Source organism: Bubalus bubalis, chromosome 23, assembly GCF_019923935.1.
Source record: "Bubalus bubalis isolate 160015118507 breed Murrah chromosome 23, NDDB_SH_1, whole genome shotgun sequence".
NCBI classification, from domain to species: Eukaryota; Metazoa; Chordata; class Mammalia; order Artiodactyla; family Bovidae; genus Bubalus; species Bubalus bubalis.
Genome location: NC_059179.1, coordinates 34,989,531 through 35,014,072, shown reverse-complemented (window position 1 = coordinate 35,014,072; position 24,542 = coordinate 34,989,531). Strand labels below are relative to the sequence as shown.

At 44.6% G+C, this 24,542-nt stretch overlaps 1 protein-coding gene across 20 annotated transcripts in view; it reads left to right on the top strand.

The window, feature by feature from the left end:
* ABLIM1 (actin binding LIM protein 1) overlaps positions 1-24,542 on the top strand; it is a 329,328-nt gene that overhangs the window by 208,162 nt on the left and 96,624 nt on the right. For all 20 annotated transcript variants that reach the window (XM_044935300.2, XM_044935296.2, XM_044935298.2 and 17 more), the window contains 2 exons: positions 14,708-14,834; positions 16,479-16,572. In XM_044935300.2, coding sequence (XP_044791235.1) covers positions 14,708-14,834; positions 16,479-16,572 — 221 coding nt within the window. The remainder of the gene's footprint in view (positions 1-14,707; positions 14,835-16,478; positions 16,573-24,542) is intronic.

Genomic DNA, 24,542 nt, shown 5'->3' with positions numbered 1-24,542 from the left:
TGTTTCTCTTTTATACAAGGTCTAGCACATAAAGCCCCAGACAAATATTCTGGAAATTGAATCAAAGCCATCTTAATGTCTGAACAGAGCTAATAACAATCTTCTCTTCTAGAATGGGTTTAAATATTCATCATAAAACAATACAAATATTACAGAAACATACAAAAAAGGAGATTAAAAATCACCTGAAACCCCATCACAGTGAGATCACCTCTGTTAACATTTTGGTGACATGCTTCTGGATTTAGCTCTAAGTGCTATAGGCACATGTATAATTTCTAATAAATTCTTCCCATAACATTTTGTTCATGTGTATTCTTGTCAAAAATCATTTGTTCTTTTGAGTGTCTCACACACAAGGCTGAAAGCTTTGAATTTGCTTAGGCCCCTGGCTACAGGGCCAGCTCACATGTGTTCTGGTCAAAACTGTGCTGTGCATTTCTACTGAGGTGGTCATTACTGTATAGCCCAACTGGTTCTTTGTACATTTATCTCTCCAACCAGATTATGAGCTACCTAATGACAAGGACTGTTGATTTTATTTTGTTTTTTTTTTTTTTTTTTTTTGTCCCTATGAATAGCAGTGTGCATGTAGCAAGTACATGAATGTTCATTTAGTGGGTAAATTGTTGCCATCCCATGAGAGCCTTTGAGGCAGTCAATCTCAGCTCCTAGGTCCACAATGTTGAGTTCTGCATGCTACATGAATGATGATGGTGACATGGCTCTTGTGGTTTTGTAAAAATTACATAGTACAGCCTGGGTGCATGAGGGCAAGGGGTGTTGGCAGAATTAAACATTCATCTTCTCATCTTGTTTACAAATGTTTCCTCTTATTTTATAAAAGGGAAAGGAGTTATTGCTTTAGATAATTTGGCTGATGCAGGTATCATGTGTTTGTTTTTTTTTAAGTAGAAGTGTCAGGGGATTATTTCCCAACTTTGAGTGTGAGGTTGAGACAGGCCTCACCTCTCTGAGAGCTGAGGGTGCCAGCCCTGGCCTCGAGGGACAGAGGCTAACCTGGCATGGAAGTTCCAGTATTGCTCTATTGGGTGTGGATTGTATTACTGAGAGTTGGACATTTACATAGTAGCCAGAGATTCATTGCAGAAGGACAAGGTATGTTGCAAAACGGAGCATTAATGGTTAGATTTTTCAGACTGAAATCTCTTAGAATTAGGAGTCAGACATAAAGATCCCAGAGTGACATTATTTTTTCATTTAACCCGAACCTGGATTATCTCAGTTGCAAGAAAAGAAGAAAAGTTCCTGACTTGTAGGAAATGGGTCCAACTCAGGACAAAAAGTGAACATGGGTACAAAAAATGTTTCAGGGGTTGGAAAGTTACTGGTATTGTGTTATTTGCTATTTTCATTTCATTAGATATGACTTTTATGTAATAAGACATCTTATAAATGGCAGCTCATCAATAAAACTAGAATTTTAATGATTGAAGAGTGGTTTTTCCCCAGTTTAACTTTTCAGCAGCAGTAATGATTTAGCTGTTCAAAGGATTGTTGTGTATAGGTATAGTTGTATATTCCTATAGTCTGTTCTCAGAAGGATATTGAGAAATTACTCTTAGTACTTTTCTCCAGAAGAGAGGCAGGAGTCCCTGAGAGATGCAGAAGGAAAGGAATTATTTTTATTGTATGAAAAAAAATTAATCATGTGTAGGTACTACCTATTTAAAACAAAAGCACCTCAAAAATAGCATAATGTTAAATTTAAAAACTAAAAGGCCCATTCCAGACTGCAGCCTCCTTGCAGTTTGCCCTTGCTGTGACCTTCAGTTGTGTGTGTATTAAGTGACTGGTCACATGATGAAAAGACTGAAACTGACATTCTACCCCTTCTTTTCTTCTTCCTATCTTTGGAATAGAGTCAATGAGCTGATGTTGGCTAATGAGTACAGGATCTGAGAAACTGACGTAAAACTCAAGTATGATTTCCTCTTTGGCAAGAGCCCAGTATACTGGCTGACCATAGCCAGTTAAAGATTTATCATAAACCTCCTCACCAGGTTAAAGTTTACAGCTTAATTAAGTGCAGGACAAAACTTGTTGGTACAGATTTTTTTTTAATTGAAATTCATAAAATTAACCATTTTAAAGCAAATGATAAGTACATTCACAACATCATCCAACCATCACCTCTATATAGTTCCAAAACATTATCATCACCCCAAAAGAAAACTCTGTACCCATTAAACAGTTACTCCACATTCACCCCTTCTGCTAGCTGCTGCTGCTAAGTCACTTCAGTCGTGTCCGACTCTGTGTGACCCCATAGACGGCAGCCCACCAGGCTCCCCTGTCTCTGGGATTCTCCAGGCAAGAACACTGGAGTGGGTTGCCATTTCCTTCTCCAACGCATGAAAGTGAAAAGTGAAAGGGAAGTCTCTCAGTCGTGTCTGACTCTTCGCGACCCCATGGACTGCAGCCTCCCGGCTCCTCCGTCCGTGGGATTTGCCAGGCAAGAGTACTGGAGTGGGTTGCCATCGCCCCCCAGGAAGTACCAATCTGCTTTCTATTTACCTATTCTGGACATTTCATATAAGTGGAATCATACACATGTGGCTTTTTGTATTCTGACCCAGGGATCAAACCTGTGTTTTCTTGTATCTCCTGCGCAGGCAGGTGGATTCGTTTCCACTAGTGCCACCTGGGATACCAAGGGAACTTTTCATGCAAAGATGGGCACAATAAAGGACAGAAATGGTATGGACCTAACAGAAGCAGAAGATATTAAGAAAAGGTGGCAAGAATACACAGAAGAACTATACAAAAAAGATCTTCATAACCCAGATAGTCACTATGGTGTGATCACTCACCTAGAGTTAGACATCCTGGAGTGCGAAGTCAAGTGGGCCTTAGGAAGCATCACTACGAACAAAGCTAGTGGAGGTGAATTCCAGTTAAGCTATTTCAAATCCTAAAAGATGATGCTGTGAAAGTGCTGCACTCAATATGCCAGCAAATTTGGAAAGTCAGCAGTGGCCACAGGACCAGAAAAGGTCAGTTTTCATTCCAATCCCAAAGAAAGGCAATGCCAAAGAATGCTCAAACTACTGCACATTTGCACTCATCTCACACACTAGCAAAGTAATGCTCAAAATTCTCCAAGCCAGGCTTCAGCAATATGTGAACTTCCAGCTGTTCAAGCTGGATTTAGAAAAGGCAGAGGAGCCAGAGAGCAAATTGCCAACATCCGCTGGATCATGGAAAAAGCAAGAGAGTTCCAGAAAAACATCTACTTCTGTTTTATTGACTATGCCTGTGTGGATCACAACAAATTGTGGAAAATTCTTCAAGAGATGGGAATACCAGACTACTTGAGCTGCCTCCTGAGAAATCTGTATGCAGGTCAAGAAGCAACAGTTAGAACTGGACATGAAACAACAGACTGGTTCCAAATCAGGAAAGGAGTACATCAAGGCTGTATACTGTCACCCTGCTTATTTAACTTCTATGCAGAGTACATCAAGAGACAAGCTGGACTGGATGAAGCACAAGCTGGAATCAAGATTGCTGGGAGAAATATCAATAACCTCAGATATGGAGATGATACCACCTCTTATGGCAGAAAGCAAAGAAGAACTAAAGAGTCTCTTACTGAAAGTGAAAGAAGAGAGTGAAAAAGTTGGCTTAAAACTCAACATTCATAAAACTAAGATCATGGCATCTGGTCCCATCGCTTCATGGCAAATAGATGGGGAAACGTTAGAAACAGTGAGAGACTTTATTTTGGGGTGCTCCAAAATCACTGCAGATGGTGACTGCAGCCATGAAATTAAAAGACGCTTGCTCCTTGGAAGAAAAGTTATGACCAACCTAGACAGCATATTAAAAAGCAGAGGCATTACTTTGCCAACAAAGGTCCATCTAGTCAAAGTTATGGTTTTTCCAGTAGTCACGTACGGATGTGAGAGTTGGACTATAAAGAAAGCTGAGCGCCGAAGAATTGATGCTTTTGAGCTCTGGTGTTGGAGAAGACTCTGAAGTGTACCTTGGACTGCAAGAAGATCCAACCAGTCCATCCTCAAAGAAATCAGTCCTGAATATTCATTGGAAGGACTGATGCTGAAGCTGAAACTCCAATACTTTGTCCACCTGATGTGAAGAACTGACTCATTTGAAAAGACCCTGATGCTGGGAAAGATTGAAGGCAGGAGAAGGGGACGACAGAGGATGAGATAGTTGGATGGCATCACTGACTCAGTGGACATAAGTTTGAATAAACTCTGGGAGTTGGTTATAGACAGGGAGGCCTGGCGAGCTGCAGTCCGTGGGGTTGCAAAGAGCCGGACGCAACTGAGCAACTGGACTGAACTGAACTGAGCTGAACTGAAGCGCCACCTAGGAAGTCCTGAGATACACTTTAAAAGGAGGAAAGGGGCTTGATTGCCAAATACTCTGTAATAGAGGTCTCAGAAAATAGCTGTTCCCAGGCCTGCTTACAGCTTTCTCAATGAGGCTGATAATGTGCTGCTGTTGTGGCCCGTGAAAACTTGTTTGTTGTAAAGTATTGTTTTCCCAAGACAACAAGATCCTTCACCTAAAATAGTAGGTCAGAGGCTGCTCTGGCTTGTGACGTTTCCATCATGGCCATCAAGATAGCAAAGGAAGCAACTGACCTAAGCGAGGTCATGGGTGACTGCAAAGTTTGGTTCAAGGTTACGTATTCAGGCAACACATAATGTTTTAAAGTAATTCTGCCTTGTTCTTAGTGAATTTGAGAATGTAAATTATTTAGAGCCATGGCAAATACACTGTACCAATGTATTTGAATATAAATAAATATGAATGTTCCAATCTGCCCCTCAGCCCCAACCAGTATTTTCTTATGACCCCATGAATTACTTTTTGGCCAATACAGTATAGAATTTCAGAAGTGAAAAAGTACTTTAAAAATGAATTCCTTTTTTTTTTTGATGTGAGCCTTTTTAAAAATCTTTATTGACTGTGTTACAATATTGCTTCTGTTTTTAATGTTTTGGTTTAAGGCATGTAGGATCTTAGCTTCCCAACCAGGGATCAACCTGAGTCCCTTGCATTGGGAGGTGAAATCTTAACCACTGGACCACCAGGGAAGTCCCAGAAAGTAATCTTTATAAATGCTTCACATGAATGTATTTGCGTTTCGCCCTCTACGTGTCCTTTCTTTTGGTGACCTCATACCCATGGTATTTGCCGTGAGATACTAGGAAAGAAACTGCCGATTCGTGTCAGTGACTTGACATGGACTGTGGCCAGTCGATAGTGGCTGACTCATAAACGCCTGGTTGGGGCCTGACAGCACTGAGCAGGACAGGTGAAGGTCAGAGGTCAGCATTTAACTGTCTACCTGCTAGATGGATGCTCTTATCACTACTAAATGATGTGGTCTTTTTAATCAAAGGAAGGTTTTCAAACACCAAACCCCTTATACCTTAAAGATGCTAAAATTGTAAGCCAAGTCTTTTCAAGAAAATAGCATTAAAAAGTCTGGATTTTTTTTTTTTTTTAATTCATAGACTACAAAAAAGGGCCAGGCCAATAACATAGGAGCATGTGGTCAGTTCAAGTGTGAGGACAGATGGCAGTTGACATTTCGACCCTAGGAAAGGATGGAAACCTTGGCAAAATAAAAATATCTGTCCTGTATAAAGCAGGCAGCCACTACGTGCCTCCCACAGTTATTCCCATGGAGGGATCCACATGTCAGAGGCTCATCAGATGTGTTGAAAGCTTGTGTCAAAGGCAGCTTGTTAACCTCACAGCATCTGACCTGTGTTTGGGTCACTCTTCTCTTGTCTCCGGTTTCTCTCTTTTGGAAAGAATGACTGCTCTCTGGCATTCTGCATATTCACCATTTTATCACACAGGGTCACGGGAAATCCACATCTTGTAGGAGCCATTGAATGACAAGATATGATGTCATTAAATTCAGGAATCACATTAGCCAAAACCCAGAACTTAAATCGGGGGATTTTGCTTGTTTGTTCTCCTTAAAGCGCCTTATTCTGACTCCTGGCCAGGGATAAAGTGCTCCTAGTTAACAGTCTATTAAAAAGACACCACTTGAATATTTTATAGGGTTTCCAAAGTCTTATCTGCTATCTATTAATAATGACCTAAATCTGAAATGATTTGGTGTCTATTTATTCTTCATCCACGTGTATAGCCATGAACTTCTGTGCTCATCTCTGTTGATGACAACTAGAGTTTCTTTTTTATTATCATTTTTAAAGAGGGATTCCAGGGAAAGCTTAAATTTTCTGGAACTTATATAGGCAACAGTATCAATCCTGAAATGTGATTTTTTTATTCTTAATTTTAAAGACTTTACAATAGAGGAAGGAAATACTCTGAATTGACTTAAAATCTCTATCGACGTAACTTCTCAGCATCCCAGCAAACATCAGTTAAATGAGTGAAGTCTCTCTCTAGCCCCTTCTATGATTTACATTCGTTATTGTTCAGTCATTCAGTTGTGTCTGACTCTTTGTGACCCCATGGACTGCAACACACCAGGCTTCCCTGTCCTTTGCCATCTCCTGGAGTTTGCTCAAACTCATGTCCATTAAGTCAGTGATGCCATCCAACCATCTCATCCTCCGTCAATCCTTCTCCTCCTGCCCTCAATTTTCCCAGCATCAGGGTCTTTACAGTTTACACTGTTTTCACAATAATTCTCTGTACCCACAAGTGAAACCATGCTTCAGCTCCATGGTGGATGTTTTTGCCAGTTGACAGCAAAAGAGGCAATAACCAAGGGAACAAATGCATGATTACAGCTTTAAGCCCAGAAAATCCCTGTAAGCTATGAAGGCCTGGGTTCACGTTCAAGAGCATTTGAGAATAAAGATTTCCACTCTGCAGTTAATAGGGCACTCTCTATCTGTGTGACCTTGTGCAAAGCATTGGCCCACCCCAGGCCTTACTTTCCTGTGTGCAAAGTGAAGCTTTTGCATCAAATATCTTCAAAGTCTCTCTGGATCTCAGATGTTCTGTGAACTGTGAAATGTGGATAACCACCGTCCTTCCAGGTTAGTGGAAGCCCTAAGGGAGGACTTAGGAAGTATGCAAGATCTTTTAAAAGTTAAGGGGTGAATAATAAATAAATAAAAGTTAAGGGGTGAACAATAACAACAATAGTAATGTTAATGGAAAGATGACTGTGGAATCAGAGAAACCAAAATGCCTTTTCCAGAGGCTCACAGTGGGTCTTGGTTATTTGGTTTTTTGTTTTTTTTTTACTTCTTGAACCTTTTACCTTGTGTTGGGATAGAGCTGATTAACAATGTTGTGGTGGTTTCAGGTGAACAGTGAGGGGACTCACCCGTACATATACATGTATCCTTTCTCCCCCAAACTCCCGGCACATCCAGGCTGCCACATAACAGTGAGCAGAGTTTCACCTGCTATACAGTAGGTCCTTGTTGATTATCTGTTTTAAATATGGCAGATTATACATGTCTATCCCAAGCTCCCTAATTATCCCTTCACCCCATCCCTCCCACCAGCAACCATAAGGTCGTTCTCTATGTCATTGAGTCTCTCTGTTTTGTAAGTAAGTTCATTTGTATCATTTCCTTTTGGATTCCACAGTAGAAGGGATGTCATAGGATATTCTCCTTCTCTGTCTAACTTGCTTCAGTTGTTTGTTAAGTGAAAAATGCAGTGTTGGTTTTGTGAGGTTACTGCAGGTGTGAGGATAGACTTGGATTGTTTACCGTGTGTCCAACACCGTGCTTGCGGCTTATACATGTTCTGTCTATCCTCACAACAGCCCCAGAAGGTAAGTTCTGTTCATCTGCCCATTTTACAAATGAAGAAGCTGAAGCCTGAATTACCTGGCTTGCGCAGGGTCCCTTGTTCTGTGTCAGAGCTGGAATTTGACCCCGGGTCTCTTTGCCCAGAAGTTATTCATCCCTGTGAGTTGCACAATCAGCATGTAGAATGGCCAGAACACTCGTGGGACAAAACAATGGTCTTATTTTTTTGTTGTTGGTACTTTTATTATCCTCTATCAGAGCTCCCTTTCTCACTCTTAATATCTTAGGCAGTTCCATAGCTTTCTGCTCACTTTCAGCTCTTAAAAGTCCAGTACAGTCGAAGCCTTTATTCTCACATCCATATCAGATCTGTACCCTTTTCCCAGTTCAGATCAGATCCAAATAGGAGACCTGCAATAAGGAGGGGGTACAGCCTCTTCTACCCCTTTTTATTACCTCCTTCCTATTCTTCTTGTGGTTCCTTGAGAGTCCAGGCAGAGGGGAGGGAAATGACAGGTACAGGGGACAAGATGTTATACTCGCATTGTCATACTTGACTTTCAACTAACACTGGCTGGAGACATTAAAAAAAAAAAAAATAGGGCCCATTTTGAATTCCTTGACAGAAGTGTGCAATTTCTGGCTAAGCTGTTTCAACAAACCCCCTCCAACCTCCCCAGCCTCAGGTCCTACTCCTCATGCACGCTAAGTCACTTCAGTTGTGTCCGACTCTTTTCGACCTTATGGACTGCAGCCTGCCAGGCTCCTCCGTCCATGGGATTCTCCAGGCAAGAACTCTGGAGTGGGTTGCCATGCCCTTCTCAGGGGCTCTTCCCCAGTCGGGGATCAAACCCATGTCTCTTATGTCTCCTGCACCATCAGGCAGGTTCTTTACCACTAGCACCACCTGGGAAGCCCCTGCTCCTCATAGCCTCTTTCTAATGAAATCTCCCATGCTCAGCAGGTAGCTTTCTCAGGTGGGTTCATTCACGATGCTTGGATGTGAGCACCAGCCATAGGACACACGGGCATCCTCAGTGAGCCAAACAGTGGCCACGCACACCTCTCTGCCTTCTGTGTCTCCTTCGCCTGCCTTCAGAAAGGCGTCCAGCCAGCTTCCTAATTTCCAAACCTTCCAGACTCCCACAGGCTCCAGACTCTGTTCATGAACATCACCAAGCTCCAGGACAGTCCAGGCAGTTTGTTCTAAGACTCTAACATCAAGCTTCTCATGGACCCACAGCAGCACCAGGGCCTGAGCTGTGCTCAGGTAAACATCTAGGTGGGGAGCAGGGAGCCAGTCCCCGCTTCTCCCAGGGTCCTTTAATTCCTCTCACAATATAGGGGAGCGAACACCCAAGCCTGCTGTGTAGACAGCTCCCAGCCCACTCTCCTCTCTGCCTTTTTGAATTTTGTTTTTAAAGGATTCTAGAAATGTTAATAAGATAATTTCAGATGTAGGGAGGCAGTAGGGGTTGACTCATCAGGTAGATTCTACAATCCTTTGCTAAGTCCAGCCAGGGTATTGCTAGCAACCTGCTCTAGGAGATGGAATATTTATCATCATTGTTTTCAGCTCTAAAACAATAGCCAAAATTTTCAAGACTCTGGGGAAAGGCACATTCCATATTCTAGAAGCTTTAGTCCCAGACGGGTAGCCACTGTGAGTGGCAGCTTCCACCTCCACTGATGATTCTGGGCTTGACAGAAGCCTGGGAAGGTGGGGATGATCGGGAATTCAGGTCCCATGATAGTCCCTTTTCTGTAGCTTCATTCCTCAGCCTTCTGTTCCTAGAGCCGTCTTCACAGAGTAAGATATCTTTTTAGCTCTTACCCTTCCCAAACGGGAAACTCTAGGAAGGCTGAAATTGTTCTCAAAAAGAACATAGGTATCTAGGCTGACGGGACTTTAAGGGCAGCCCAACTGATGACATCTTTCTTAGCTTGGGAACACAGGTCACCTTCCAGAGAGCCGTTTGTCACCTTTTTCATCTTAAATACTCTTGAAGCCCAGGTGTCCATGGCCCTATGCCAAGCAAAGAGAGATATATTAAAGGAGACAGACAGGATCCCTATCCTCGAGGATGTTTATTGACTTTGAACAGAATGGTATAAATATGAAGCCAGGTGTGTACTTGGATGTGAGTTTAACTTGGACGTAAGTAGCCAAATCCCTATTTTTCTCTTGGCTTCTGGTGCCAAGAATGAAATGCTTCGGGTGGAGTGTTTAAGGTTATTACGTTGTTCAGTTGCTCAGTTTTGTCCAGCTCTTTGCAACCCCATGGACTGCAGCATGCCAGGCTTCCCTGTCCATCACCAACTCTCAGAGCTTGCTCAAACTCATGTCCATTGAGTCGATGATGCCATCCAACCATCTCATCCTCTGTCATCCCCTTCTTATTATAGCTTTCTTCTGTTTTCGCATTTGGCCATTGTTTATCCCCAGGGGAGGACCAGCGAGTTGCTGGAGGGTTTGATTTCCTTGATGCTGCCTCATATTCACCTACTTCTGACTTTGGCAATAATTCCAGTGCCAATCAACCGACTTTCTATATTTATCAGCAGCTGCTCCAGTGACGTGCAAACAATTTTCTCAACAGCTGAAAAACATGAAGATAGAGAGGAGGACATTTTGTTCTTTATAAAAGAGCTTGGTTGGAATGAGCATAGGAAGCGTGAACCATCAGCACAAATCTTTTTATCTCTGTATCTTTTCTATTTTCCCCAGCGTGATGTCAGGTTTAAGGAGAGAATACAGTTTTGTTCAGAGAGGAACGAATGTGTAACCTCTGTGGAGTACACTAGAATATTTTGAATCAGCTTGGCCAGTGTTCTGGGCCAGAAGGCCGTCTTTGTTGATTTGCTTAATTTATGTCTTGCGGTTTGGGATGAAAGAGGCTCATCCCCAACCTCTCCTTCCCGCCCAGTTTCACCAGATGGCTGGCTCTCAGGCATTCACATTTGGTAAATGCTTCTCTATGAAACATGATCAAGATCAACTGTAGATGGGATTTGCCTAGGGGTCCAGTGGTTAAGAATCTGCCTTGCAATGCAGGGGACTCAGGTTCGATCCCTGGTCAGGGAAATAAGATCCCACATGCCTTGGAGCAACTTGCCTGTGTACCACAGCTACTGAGATCCCACATGCTACAACTAAGGCTCAACACAGCCAAATAAATAAATATTTAAAAAAAATATCAGCTGTAGAATATGTGCCCTCCCCAGGGCACTGCAGGGTACAGAGGAGCTGAGAGATTCAGGACATCATCTGTGAGGTCAGAGGCTTCCAAACTGCAAGGCACTTTGACTCCATTGTTGTTCAGTCTCTACGTCATGTCTGACTCTTCAACCCCATGGAATGCAGCATGCCAGGCTTCCCTATCCTTCACTATCTGCCAGAGTTTGCTCTAACTCATGTCCTCTAGTCGGGATGCCATCCAACCATCTCATCCTCTGTCACTCCCTTCTTCTCCTGCCCTCAGTCTTTCCCAGCATCAGGGTCTTTTCCAATGAGTCAACGCTTCGCATCAGGTAGCCACAGTATTGGAGCTTCAGTTTCAGCATCAGCCCTTCTAAAGAATATTCAGGGTTGATTTCCTTTAGGATTGGCTGGTTTGATCTTCTTGCTGACCAAAGGACTCTCAAGAGTCTTCTCCAGCACCATAGTTCAAAAGCGTCAGTTCTTCAGTGCTCAGCCTTCTTTATGGGCCGTATGGGGATCACACCTGGGACTTTGGTGTTACTAGCACCATGCTCTAACCAAGCTAACTGGCCAGGATTTTGTCTCCATTACTGTGAAGAATAATAAATTGTGGAGAATAACTCCTGAAGAGTATGTCTATGAAGCCCTCACAATATGCCTGGTTTACCAAAGCCATTGGTGCAGAATAATCAGAGAGGTCATTTCTGTGCTAAGATTGTGTCTCTGCTGCTGTTAGAGGTCTTGGGTATCTGGGCATTAATGTGCTTAGAAAAAGTGCAAGACAGAGTCAAGAAACCTGGTTTCTAGTCCTAGCTCAGACCCTATCAAGGAAAGGAGAACTGTGTGGAACAACCAACAGGTACCAAGTGTTCTAAGTCACATGAAACACTTCGCAATACAGAGTGTTTCTTCTTCCTCCAGCAACCTGAGAAGTGGGCCCGCATTTCAGAGATGAAGAAAGGAGGATTCAGAGAGAGTAACTTTTCCTAGTTAGTGCCCAAGTCTTTCTAATTCTAAAGCCTGCCTGTCGCTGTCTCCCCAACTTTGATCTCCCTGGACCCCAATGTTGCGAAGGGGAGATATGAACAGCCCCGCCTACCTCCCTGAGCTCCTCTGCTGTAGAAATGAAAAGCCATTTCTGAAGTTTATTTTCTACTTGAAAAAATTCAACCAACCGGCATCTTGCATTATTTTAAATCTTTACTGCCACCTAGTGGGCATAATCCAATCAGAAGAATGAAAAAAATTTTCAGTTCACTTAAATTAAAACCTACCAATTCATCTTATATTCATCTTGTGCTCTTATCCTTTAGAAATTGCATTCGAGCAAATATCATGGTCTTCCATTTTTATCTTTATAGTAAACTAACAGATGTGTGATTCCCTCTGAAAGGATTTTGGTGAGATGCTGGACATCATGTAAATCCCAGCTTAAAAACAAAAAATTCATGCTTTGTGACCATATAATATACACTAGCTTATAATGGGCTATAGTTGAAGAAGTTCTAATCTTCAATATTCATAACTTGTATAGTATACTTGTAACTTTTTAAATATTTATTTGCTCAATTCTTTTTACGTTCTCATGATTTAGAAAAATGAGCTTATATTGTACATACTGTTTTACAGCTTATTTTTTTACCCAATCTATTCTGGACATCTTTCCATGTCTGCACACAAATCTACCTTATTCTTTTTAACAGTGTATAGCATCCCATTAATGACTATACTATAATTAATTTAACCACTTTCTCATTAATGTCCACATATGTTGTTTTCAGTTTTATTGTTACAAAAATGCAGTAGGGAGCGAATATATATTTTTCAGGGGATAAACACACATACATTCACATGCACATCCTTTTCAAAATTTATTTGCAGAGTGAAATTTTAGCCATGAGATTGCTGATCTAAAGGTTATGTAAATACCAAGTGACCCAAGGTCACCAGAAACACATCTGCAGTCAAAAAATAAAAGTCAAGTGTACTTAAACCTCAGCAAGGAAGAAAACCAGAATAATTGTGAGTCACTGCTGGGTGACATTTGAAGGAATTTTTATGGGACTTGAGCTCGTGCCGGGCACTATAGGGAAGTTTTTCTACAAGAAGAGAGAATTCAAGTCGGCCTAGAAATGTCCTCATTAGTACAGGAGCAGCAGCCACAGATGTGGTCAGAAGAGGGGGGTGTTGAATCACTTTGTGTTCCGAGAGGCCTTATCTGCACATTTCTTTATTCTCTGAATGATTTTTGTGATCAGTTGGGGATATCAGGGGCAAGCTGCCAGCAATGCTTTCTTTCCCTTTCTCAGGTACACTGATTTTAAATGTCTCTAGACATTTAAATTGCTTTCCAGAAAGGTTGCCCAGTTTACATGCAAGCCTCAGAGAGAATACATGCTCAGTGGATTGGTTCAAGACCACCACAGTAAGGCAAATACAGCAGTTAAATGAGCCACACAAATGTTTTGCTTTCCCAGTGCATATGAAAGTTATATTTACTCTATGTTGTAGTCTGCTGAGTGTACGATAGCATTATGTCTAAAACAGCAATGTATGCACCTGAATTAGAAAGTATTGCTGAAAAAAATGCTACCATCTGAGCCTTCAGTAAGTCATAGTAGTGACATCAAATATGACTGATCACAGATCACCATAACAGATATAATAATAATGAAAAAGTTTGAAAAATTGGGAGAATTACCAAAATGTGACACAGAGACATGAAGTGAGCAAAGGTTTTTGAAAAGATGGTGCCAATAAACTTGATTGAGGTAGCATTGCCACAAATCTTGAATTTGTTTAAAAAAAAAAAAGTATTATCTTTGAAGCACAATAAAACGGTGTATGCCTATACATTCTTCTGGGTTCTTTTAAATACTCAGCTTCCCTAATAATGATGTTTCTAATAATCAGAATAACAGCAACATAATAGCAAACTTTCATCAAGACCTGAGTCCTTTATTCCATTGAATCCTCATCAGAGAACTTGAGACAAGCACTAACAACATCCTGGCTTTCATATGAGGACCCCAAGGCTAGAAAAGGGGGGAACTAGCCTGGGTCACGTGGTTAGCCAACAGCGAGCTGGGGTTCAGAACCAGGGTGTCCCATTCCAGGGCCTACACTCTTGACTGTGAAGAAATACTTTCTTCTTTATCTTCTTCACAGGATCCTGCCACGGAGAATTTAAAGCTGAGGAATTAAGAGCCATTGAATTGATGATCACAAATTTTAGAAAGTCTGGTTTAGGGTGATAAGGAAGTAGAGTCCTGTTTACAAAAATGAGACTTATGGGCATTGTTCCAGAAGTCGAGTATATAGTTTTAGGGAGGCAGCCAGCATGGCATGGGGAGGGGGAGCTGGTACTTAGCTACTCACAGGTGCCCTCAATTAATAAAGGCTGATGAGCGCCTTCTTAAAATCACAGCCAGGACACTATAATTAAATATTCTCTGGGCCAGCTGGAGCTCAGAGGCTATTTAAATCACCCCCAAGGAAATAAACAGAAGGACATCCAGGCCCTTGGATCTGCTGAGGCTCATGATGTTCCCACGCTAAGGGAGGATGGGGGTCTGCGAGTCTCCTGGGGAAGATTTTATGCAGGGCGAGAATGCGGAATGAAATGGCACTTAAGTAAATAGTTATTGAGTGTGTAGTGGGTGCATGCTGGGGCCCACCTGCTTGGATTAGCAAAACTATGGATTTAACAAACGTGGAGTAAGGGCCGGCGGCTGCTCTTTTCCAGATTGCGCTGGCTGCGGACGAGACATCAAGAATGGACAGGCCCTGCTGGCGCTGGAAAAGCAGTGGCACTTGGGTTGCTTTAAGTGCAAGTCCTGCGGAAAAGTCCTCACCGGCGAGTACATCAGCAAGTAAGCCTGGGGCGCAGGCGCGGATGGATCCTTCAGCAGGGGTGGGGCATCGTGGCTGCCCTGCGCTCGCGAAATACACCCCAGCCCAGCCCATCAGACCTAATGAAAGACATTCCACAATCCGTATGAACTTTTTGCTATGAAACTTTGGAAAGGAATTTTATTCATCTCTTGTTGCCCAATATAAATTTAATTAAATGTTCATCGTTGCCTAATGTAACAATTAACGAAGCTGACATAATGGTAGGCTATATGTTGCAACCAGTTAAGCATTTAGTAATTTTACTTTCGCTAATCCCCCCTCCCCCATTTGAAACTACTGATAATAAACCTTTATCCTCCTTCCAGGTCTCAGCCATGTCTGCTGGCCCTCCCCTCCCCCCCCTCCTAAAAAACTCAGTGTCCAGGCACAGAGCCCATTAGGACCACTCTGGAGTAGGTTCCTTAGAGTCAGAGGCTGGTGTAAAGAAGAGCTAGAGCAGGTGACGTTTTGGGAGTTTTGTTTAATGTGACCTTGAAAAGCTAGTTACAGTGGTTACCTTTTAAATTGAGGAAAGAATGAGCATGGGGTGGGGAGAGGGCCTAGAGGCAGTAAGGGATAATTTTCCCCTATCCACTTTTAAAAATGTTCTCCAACCAGCATATATTAAAAAAAAAATTTTTTTTAATGAATTTAATGTATGAATATACACAGTGAAACAAAATAAGTAGCTTGGGCCCCACCCCCTAGAAATCTAATTCTGCAGATCTGGGGTAAAGCAAACCCTGGTATTCAGGAGGCAGAAACCACACAGATGATTCTGAGGCACAGCCAAAGAGAACTGCTCCGCATTTAACACCGATGCCTGTGCAGAGCTAGATAACTGGGCTGTCTGGAGACGTTTTAACTCTCCCATGCGGTGGGACACCTAGAACATGATTTTTTAACTGTGTCATGAGGTAAATGAGGGGCTTCCCAGGTGGTGCTAGTGGTAAAGAACCCGCCTGCCAACGCAGGAGACGTAAGAGATGCAGGTTCGATCCTCGGGTGGGGATGATCCCCTGGAGGAGGGGGGCATGGCAACCCACTCCAGTATTCTTGCCTAGAGAATGCCATGGACAGAGGAGCCTGGTGGGCTACAGTCCATAGGGTCACAAAGAGTCTGACACGACTGAAGCGACTTAGTACACATGCAAGAGGTAAATGAAGGCAGTTGCAGGACGATGGTTGAGAGGCCCTGGGCCCCCAGGCTCCCTCAGGGCCAAGGAGAAGGCGTCGCCACGCTCTTAGGAGGCTCTGGTGTGTGAATCAAGGTGTGGGGGAGGAGACAAGGAAGAGGAGCATGGGACTACAGCTGAAGCCCGTCAGGCCTGGTGCTGCAAGAGAGGGACGCCATGGTTTTTGCTAGTGAGGTCTGAGGCAGTCGAGGAATGAGCAGCGACAGCCATTTGGCTGTTAATCCCATGTGGCTTGGAGGACCTCAGCACTCTCTGGAGAGTTTGCTCCTGTGGGTTTTGACCCTGCCCCACCAGGTCTCCTCCAGGCATGTGAATGGTAGTTGAGCGAGAAATAACTTCTACTCCCCTTCTGTGCAACTGGCCGGAGAGAGATGGGGTCTGGGCATCTGTCCTGCCCTCGGAAGCTGAGCTGTCTTTGTCCTGCAGGGATGGTGCTCCATATTGTGAAAAGGACTACCAGGGGCTCTTCGGGGTAAAATGTGAAGCCTGCCACCAGTTCATCACAGGGAAAGTCCTGGAGGTAAGTGACGCACAGCCTTCCTCAGAACCACCGTCACGGTCCTCAAGGCTCTCGGAAGGATCTCTTTTTCCATCTTTTTCTCACGTGCAGAGGAAAGAAAGTAGTTGCAGCTGACAGATCACTTAGAGAACATCTTAACACTGTCTTCTCAGGCAGTGTCTACTTCATGCTGGAAATGGAAGGATAGAGAATATGAGGGAAAAAAAGAATGGAAAAGAGTCTATGAGGAATTATGTAGGAGGAACGGTTTTATTAAACTGTTCTTTTTATTTAGAAGTTAGAAAAGAGGAAATGAAGACTGTGTTTGAGCCTCATGTGTCTGTGTGTACAAATGTGTGTATAAGTAAGTGAGTATTAGTTGCTCAGTCATACCCGACTCTTTGCGACCCCATGGACTGCAGCCCACCAGGCTCCTCTGTCCATGAGATTTTCCAGGCAAGGATACTGGAGGGGGTTGCCATTTCCTTCTCCAGGGGATCTTCCCAACCTAGGGATCGAACCCCAGTTTCCTGCATTGCAGGCAGATTCTTTACCAACTGAGCTACAATATGTGCCCGCATATCTGTGTGTGCACATATGTGTGTGCTCATGTGTGTACACATGGGAGCATATAGACTCAGGGAACAGAGGCTCTGAATGGAAGTTAAGAGAAAAAAGTCGTTAGAGTTGAGGGCGTAGGCTTCCTCACCCTTAGAAAACCACATCCTGTGTGACCCAGAACGTCCTGTGGCCCAGGCTGACAGAAGGCTGTCAAGTTCAGGTGTGACTGCCTGCCTCGCACCGGGAAGCTTGGTTCCTGCTTTCTCAGCAGTCGCCCCACCACCTTCTGCCTCTGGGCGGAACTGAGCTCCTGAGTTGGTGCCATCTGTAGACTTGGGGCCAGAGGTCAGAGAGTCACTGCCCGCCTGCCCACAGGCCTGTGAGATACTAACCCACTCGCATGGAAAAAGTAAGGGCTTCCCAGGTAGCTTCCCAGGTGGCTCAGTGGTAAAGAATCCGCCTGCTAGTGCAGGAGATACAAGAGACCTGGGTTCGATCCCTGGGTCAGGAAGATCCCCTGCAGGAGGAGATGGCAACCCACTCCAGTATTCTTGCCTGGAGAATTCCATGGACAGAGGAGCCTGGAGGGCTACAGTCCACAGGGTCACAAAGAGTTGGACACCACCGAGCACACACACACACAGGAAAAGTAAGCATTGCCTCGCACCCACCCCAAGTCTCAGGGTGAGGCTGTGTGCTGAGCAGAGGTGAGTCAGGACGCCCAATGGGGCCCTGGGAACGTGACCGGGCAACTTGTCACATTGCTTCTGTAGACACCAGTCACTATATCCACATCACCACATTCAAATTTCCCAGCAGGGTGTGGTCCAGGGACCCAGGACATGAATCTGAGTGGCACCCGAGGTGTCCCTGGGCATCTTCTGTGGGTGTAGTCTTCCTAGTCCCACAGCAAGCCCTGTGATGCCTTCCTGCCCGTGAAATGCAGGGCAGGGGGCAGTGCTGGCCCTGTGCTGGACCTAGTCCAGCTAATTAGATTTGGGATCCAGGTTGTCAGTGCAGTTCCTGACCCAGAGGAACAGTGTTTCGGGAAGAGGAAACCACAATGGCAGAGGCTCAGCAGCAAGGACAAGTACAGCATACCCAAGAAACCAAGTCATTTGGGCAGGGCTATGGGTGAGAGAGAGGATGCTGGAGGAAGGGAGGGGCCCGAGTGTGAGGACCTCAGAAATCACAGGAGTTTGGCTTTACCTTGAGGATGGTGGGAAGTATTGAAGTGATTGTAGCTGGAGCGTCATGTGATAGGATCAGACTGCTGTGTGAAGAATGGGAGGGAGTCCTCAAATGAGTGTGCCCCCCCTGTTCACAGCAGCTCTGCTCACACCAGGCAGAAGGGAAAACAACCCACGAGTACATGGATGGATGGATAAACACAGTGTAGTATTTAGAGACAGTAGCCTGTCCCTCAGCCTTAGGAAGGCATTCTGACACACGCTAGAGCATGCGTGTACCTTGGAAACATTATGCCAAGTGGCAGAAGCAGTCCCAGAAGACCACATACTACATGATTCTATTTGCATGAAATATCCAGAACAGGTAGATCCACAGAGAAAGCAGTTACCTGAACTTGAGGGCAGGGAGAGAGTGGGGAGTAACTGCTTATTGGTTCCCACTTAGGGTGATGAATCTGCTTCGGAAATAGAGGAAGTGGTTGCACAACCTTGTGAATATCCTAGATGTCATGGAGTTGTTCCCTTTAAAATGGTGTATCTGGTGTTATGTGAATTTCACCTCAAATGAAACACATTAATGGATGGAAATGGAGTGGGGGGCAGACAGGGAGGGCACGTAGAGGAGAGCTTTGGACAGCAAACAGTGGTGCTGCTGGCTGGAGTGACATCTGAGAAGTGGACCCCACCACCTACACACAGTTGCGGTAAGGGGGATTTTTCATGGCCCTTCCAATAAGGCTTTTATTGCGAGTCCAAAGATACTTCAAGGCTGGGTTTGGGGCCCAAGGTCATGCACATGCTTAAGAAAGCTATTGGAGAAGATGGGTGTGATGCATCCAGAGTTGTCGCTTCAAGTCCAGACCTCTCATCCCAAGACACAAGTGCAGTGGTCCTTGTCTGTCCTCTGAATGTGTCCCTCATCCCTCCACAGAGCAAGGAGCCCTGTGAGAGACTCAACAGCATTTCCTTTTGAGCTTCCCAAGTTTGATCTGCTACATGGGGCTGAAATAAACCTGTTGAGGTGGGAGCAGTTAGGAACTTTCATTTTAAAACAGCAGGAAGATGGGGTTTAAACTTATTGGAGTGATCCATGCATGAAAATACCAAATCACTATGCTGTACTCCTGAAGCTAATATAATATTGTACGTTGATTCTAATTCAGTAACAAATAAATAAAACACCAGAACTATTTCCCAGATGTTTGGCTATAGCTAAAGGGGCAGGAAGACGGTGAATGCCGCCCCCAGCTTGGAGGCCCCACGTTTGTAGACAGCGTGTATGGAGGCAGCTCTCTCCTCAGGCCATATGTGGGACTGTGTCCCCCCAAAAAAGAGTTGGGGAGACAAAAGGACTGAGGGGGGCGGGTGTTGATTACCTTCAGATTTAGTTCAACTGCTGTGGGAAGGAATCTCTAAAAGAAAACTGGATCCAAGAACACGCCGTGTTGAAGACACATCTGCTCGCTCTGCTTTTTCCCTGGAGGCCAAGTACTTCGATGCTTGTAGGGGCTGTGAGGGCCCCTTACCACGTTGGCTTCAGGCCTCCGTGAGGGCCAATGGTGGGGGTGAAACCTTGCACCCTTTCCGCACAGACCCACAGAGGTGGGGCTTCTGGGAGCAGTTTGCAGCGGGGTTCCGGGCAGAGTCAAGACCCACCCGGTGGGCGTGCTGTCCCTCTCAGATGGGTGTGTGATCTGGAAAATCATCCTGCGCTGTGAGCACGCCGACATGTGACAGCTCGTGAGTCAGCCTGGCCCAGCTCCCAGCAGAAAACCCTGAGCTCCTCCCTCCACCTTTGTTCTCTGATCCACTGTAGGTGCAGCAGGATGGGTCTGATTTGTTGTAAATACTATAATCCTTGTTTTGGTTTGGGTATTCCTCATTTTTTAAATTACAGTGAAATCCACATAATATACCTGGAGTAGGAAATGGCAACCCACTCCAGTATTCTTGCCTGCAGAATCCCATGGAGAGGAGCATGGTAGACTGCAGTCCATGGAGTCACAGGGAGTTGGACACAACTGAGCATATGCCACATGACATAAAATGTAACGTCTTAACCATGCTTCAGAGTACAGTTCCATGTATTACATAGATTTATGATGTTGTGAAACCGTCACCAGCATCCAGCTCTGTAGCCCTTTATGTCTTATAAAACTGAAATCTGTGCTTATTAAACTGTAACTCCCCATCCCCCTCTCCCCACAGCTCTCGGCAGTGACCATTCCACTTTGTCTCTCTGCATTTGACTGCTCTGGGTATCTCATATAAATGGAGTCATACAGTATTTGTGGGGTCTTGTTTGTTCGTTTGTTTTTGTGATGGCCCTTTTTCACTTGGGCTTCCCTGGTGGCTCAGCTGGTAAAGAATCCACCTGCAAATGTGGGATACCTGAGTTCGATCCCTGGGTTGGGAAGATCTCCTGGAGAAGAGAACAGCTACCCACTCCAGTATTCTGGCCTGGAGAATTCCATGGACTATACGTGGACTATACAGGGGTTGCAAAGAGTCGGACACGACTGAGAGACTTTCACTTTTCACTCTCACTTTTTCACTTAGTCTAATGTCCGCAAGTTTCATCCACGTGGTAGCGTGTGACAGTTTTTTCTTCCTTTTTCAGGCTGAATAATATTCCATTGTATGGACATACCACATTTTGCCTTTCCAGTCTGTGATGTTTGGTTTTGTTGTTGCTGTTGTTTCTGGTTGATTTTACCCGTAGAGATTGTGAATGTATTGTGAGTTCCCTGTGTCTTCTGTAACAGTGGTGGCCTAGAACCACAGAAACTTGCTCGTACAGTTCTGGGGCCAGAAGTCCACAACTGAAGTGTTGGCAGGGCTCCTTTACAAGGCTCTAGGGGAGGATCTTTCTTTGCCTCTTCCAGACTCGGGTGGCTGTGGCTACATAACCCTGACCTCTGCCTTGGTCTGCACAGAGCCTTCCCCTCTGTGCCCTGTCTTCCATCTGTGTCAAACCTCTTTTGCCTTTCTCTTTAGAAGGTCCCTTGTCATTGGATTTAAGGTTCATCAGCATCCCAGGTGGCGCTGGTGATAAAGAACCCATCTGCCAATGCAGGAGATGTAAGAGATGCGGGTTTGATCCCTGGGTCGGGAGGATCCCCTGGAGGAGGGCATGGCAACCCACTTCAGTATTCTTGCCTGGAGAGTTTCGTGGGCAGAGGAGCCTGGCAGGCTACAGTCCATAGGGTCACAAAGAGTCAGACACGACTGAAGAGACTTCACACACATAGGCTCTTCCAAGATGATTCCTTCATCCCAGGATCCTTAGCTTAATTACATCTGCAAAGCCCCTTTTTTCAGACATGCCAAGGTTCCAGAGATTTTGTGTGGATATATCTTTGGTGGTAGGGAGGGGGGCACCATTTCAGTCAACATGGAAACTTACACAAGTCTCATCCCAGTGAGGGCTGAAGCTCTGATGTGGTTTTAATGGAACCCTCACTGAGCATCAGAGATGTCCTGAGACCGCTTCTCTGGACATGTTTCGTCCAGGATACCACCAGACACCTGAAGGAGCTTTAAGGAGAAAGGTCCTGGAATAGTGATCAAGGAGCTCCAGGCTCAGCTATGTCAGTAACTCCTGAGGAATTTGGGACAGGTCATTTAGCCTCTTTGAGACTATCTTCATATATAGGTAAAAGGACTTCCGGACATAGAAGTGTGGAAAGTAAAGGAAGAGGACCTGTCCCATGGCTGCCCCCTTCCCTCTCCTGTTCTAAAATTCTGTCTCCCTCTGTTATTTTTTTCTTTTTTGGAATGTAATTGTTTTACAATGTTATGTCAGTTTCTGCTGTACAACGTGAATCAGCTGTATGTTTACATGTATCTGCTCCCTCCTGAGCCTCCCTCCCACCTCCTGCTTGCACCCCTCTAGGTTGTCACGGAGCACCGAGCAGTATAGCTCCCTGTGCTGCACGGCAGCTTCCCACTACCTGTCTGTCCTACACGTGGTCGTGTATATATGACAGTGCTACTCTCTCAGTGCATCACACCGTCTCCTCCCCCACTGTGTCCACAAGTCCATTGTCTATGTCTGTGTCTCTGTTCCTGCCCTGCAGATAGGTTCATCAGTCCCATTTTTCTAGATTCCATATATGTGTGTTAATATGATATTTGTTTTTCTCGTTCTGACTTATTTCACGCTGTATGACAGACTCGAGGTCTATTCACGTCTCTACAAACCACCCTATTTGATTCCGTTGTAATGGCTGAGTAATATTCCATTGTGTATATGTAAGACATCTCCTTTACCCATTCCTCTGTTGATGGATACTTAGGTTACTTCCCTGTCCTGGCTATTGTAAATAGTGCTTCTATGAACACTGGGGTACATGTGTCTTTTTGAATTATGGTTTTCTCATGTGCCCAGTAGTGGGATTGCTGGGATAAACCCTTCCCGGGATGTGGGCTTGAGGGGATGGGGAGGAGAGCCTTGATGTGTTTTAATGAAAAGGGCTTCAGTGATAGGAAATCAAGGATCTACTTTTGGTTCTGGAATTCACAGCTGTGTGACCTTGGGCAAATCAATTTCTTTGAACCTTGATTTTTTCTTTAATATACAAATGTTAAAATATATATGTAAATCCAAGACTTGGGCCACTTGACCTCTAAATTTCCTTTGGTTCTAAGGATCTGAATTCTATAATTCTCCTTGTCTTAGATATAGTCTTTGGATCTAAGGGGTCAGAGCCAGCAGTTCTTTTTTTCTGGAGAGAGTTTCTAGAACACTCAGCATATAGCATACACTCAAACTGTAGTTTTCTCATTAGCTTGCTTTCAGTTCTGTTTTTGAGGGTCATCTTGCTATAAGTGGCACATCTTTTAGAGCTTATGCTAATTAACCCATAAATTCAGGCGTGTTCTGAAAATGCTGACAACCTGCCTCCTAACTAAGAAGTCCAAAAGCAGACTTGCGTGAGATACAGCCAACAGCCTGCTATCTCCATCTCCATCTCTAAACTCTTCTCAGAGAAACCTTCCTCCTCCTGGTCCTACTTCCCTTCCCTACACCCACCCTGCTCGCTTCTGCTCTAGCAGCCCAGAGGTAACAGGACTCAGTGTGAGCCTTCAGACTTGGGTCATGGATGTCAGTAGACATTAGGGGCATCCCTTTGGTGTGAATTTCCTTCCATCTTTTTGTTGGATGGTCCTAGGAGATCTCTGACTCCGACAAACTTCATTTCCTGGGTTCAGGTTGTTACCTGCCAACTTTCCCAAGAAAGAAAGCAGCAACAAAATCATTGCAAAATGAATGCAATACAGAAAAAAAAAAAACAAAAAAAAAAACAAGCAAATGTCAAACTGGACACAGAAGTCTGGAAGGTAAAGGAAAAGAGCCTGTCCACCCCCTCCCTGTCCAGGGCTGTTCCATCTGCAGACCGAGGGTGGTCTTGAGTTCCCTTTGTCTGTCCCTTTGCACAACTCCCTCCCCCAGGGAGCTCAGTGTTTACCAAGCTCTCTCACATTCCTTCAAGACCAGTGCTCTCTGGATTGGCTGGCTCTGCAGACAGGGCCACCCTGAGCAGGCACCTGGCCATCTGCACCGGAGCCTTCTGTGCTCAGACCCCAGAGACAAAAGGAAAGTGGTGTGTCTGCATTCTTCCCAGGAGAGGAGGGCAGGGCTCCGAGTCTCTCCCTGGCTTTCTTCCTCAGGTCACCACACCCAGGAAATCAATCCTCCTGTCTTTTCAGAAGGGCTGGTGGCCCACATTGTGCTGGGGTGGGGTGTCTACTATGCCGCTTGTGCTCTCCTGGGAAGAATGTGTGACAGGGTCTGTTACAATTCGAGTGTCTCACGATGTAAGAGACCCTGACACGTGGCCCGTGGCCAGTCCTTAGTGCCTTTCCATCCCTACCCACGGGCAGCACGGTCTTTATCTGTTAACTTGGAAGTGATGGACGAAAGGACAGGACTTAGGCTGGCTTTAGACCCTTCCTGCTGGATCCCGGCAGTGTAGCGAATGTTCTCACCACGTGATTCAGCAAATCCTTTCCCTTGATTCTCTGAAGGATTAAAAATGGTGGCTTTATTTTATCTTGCTTTGTTTTTACTTTGTTTACTTTTCAACTAAAACTCCTTTTTCATAAAGCCCAAGGACAAATGTTTATGATGTTCCTGTAAAACTAATATACATTACAAACGGGAGGTCCCATCCACTTCCTTCCTTTTGCTGTATTTTAAGCATGTTCTGAAATGAGTAGGTCTTGGTCTGGGCTCAC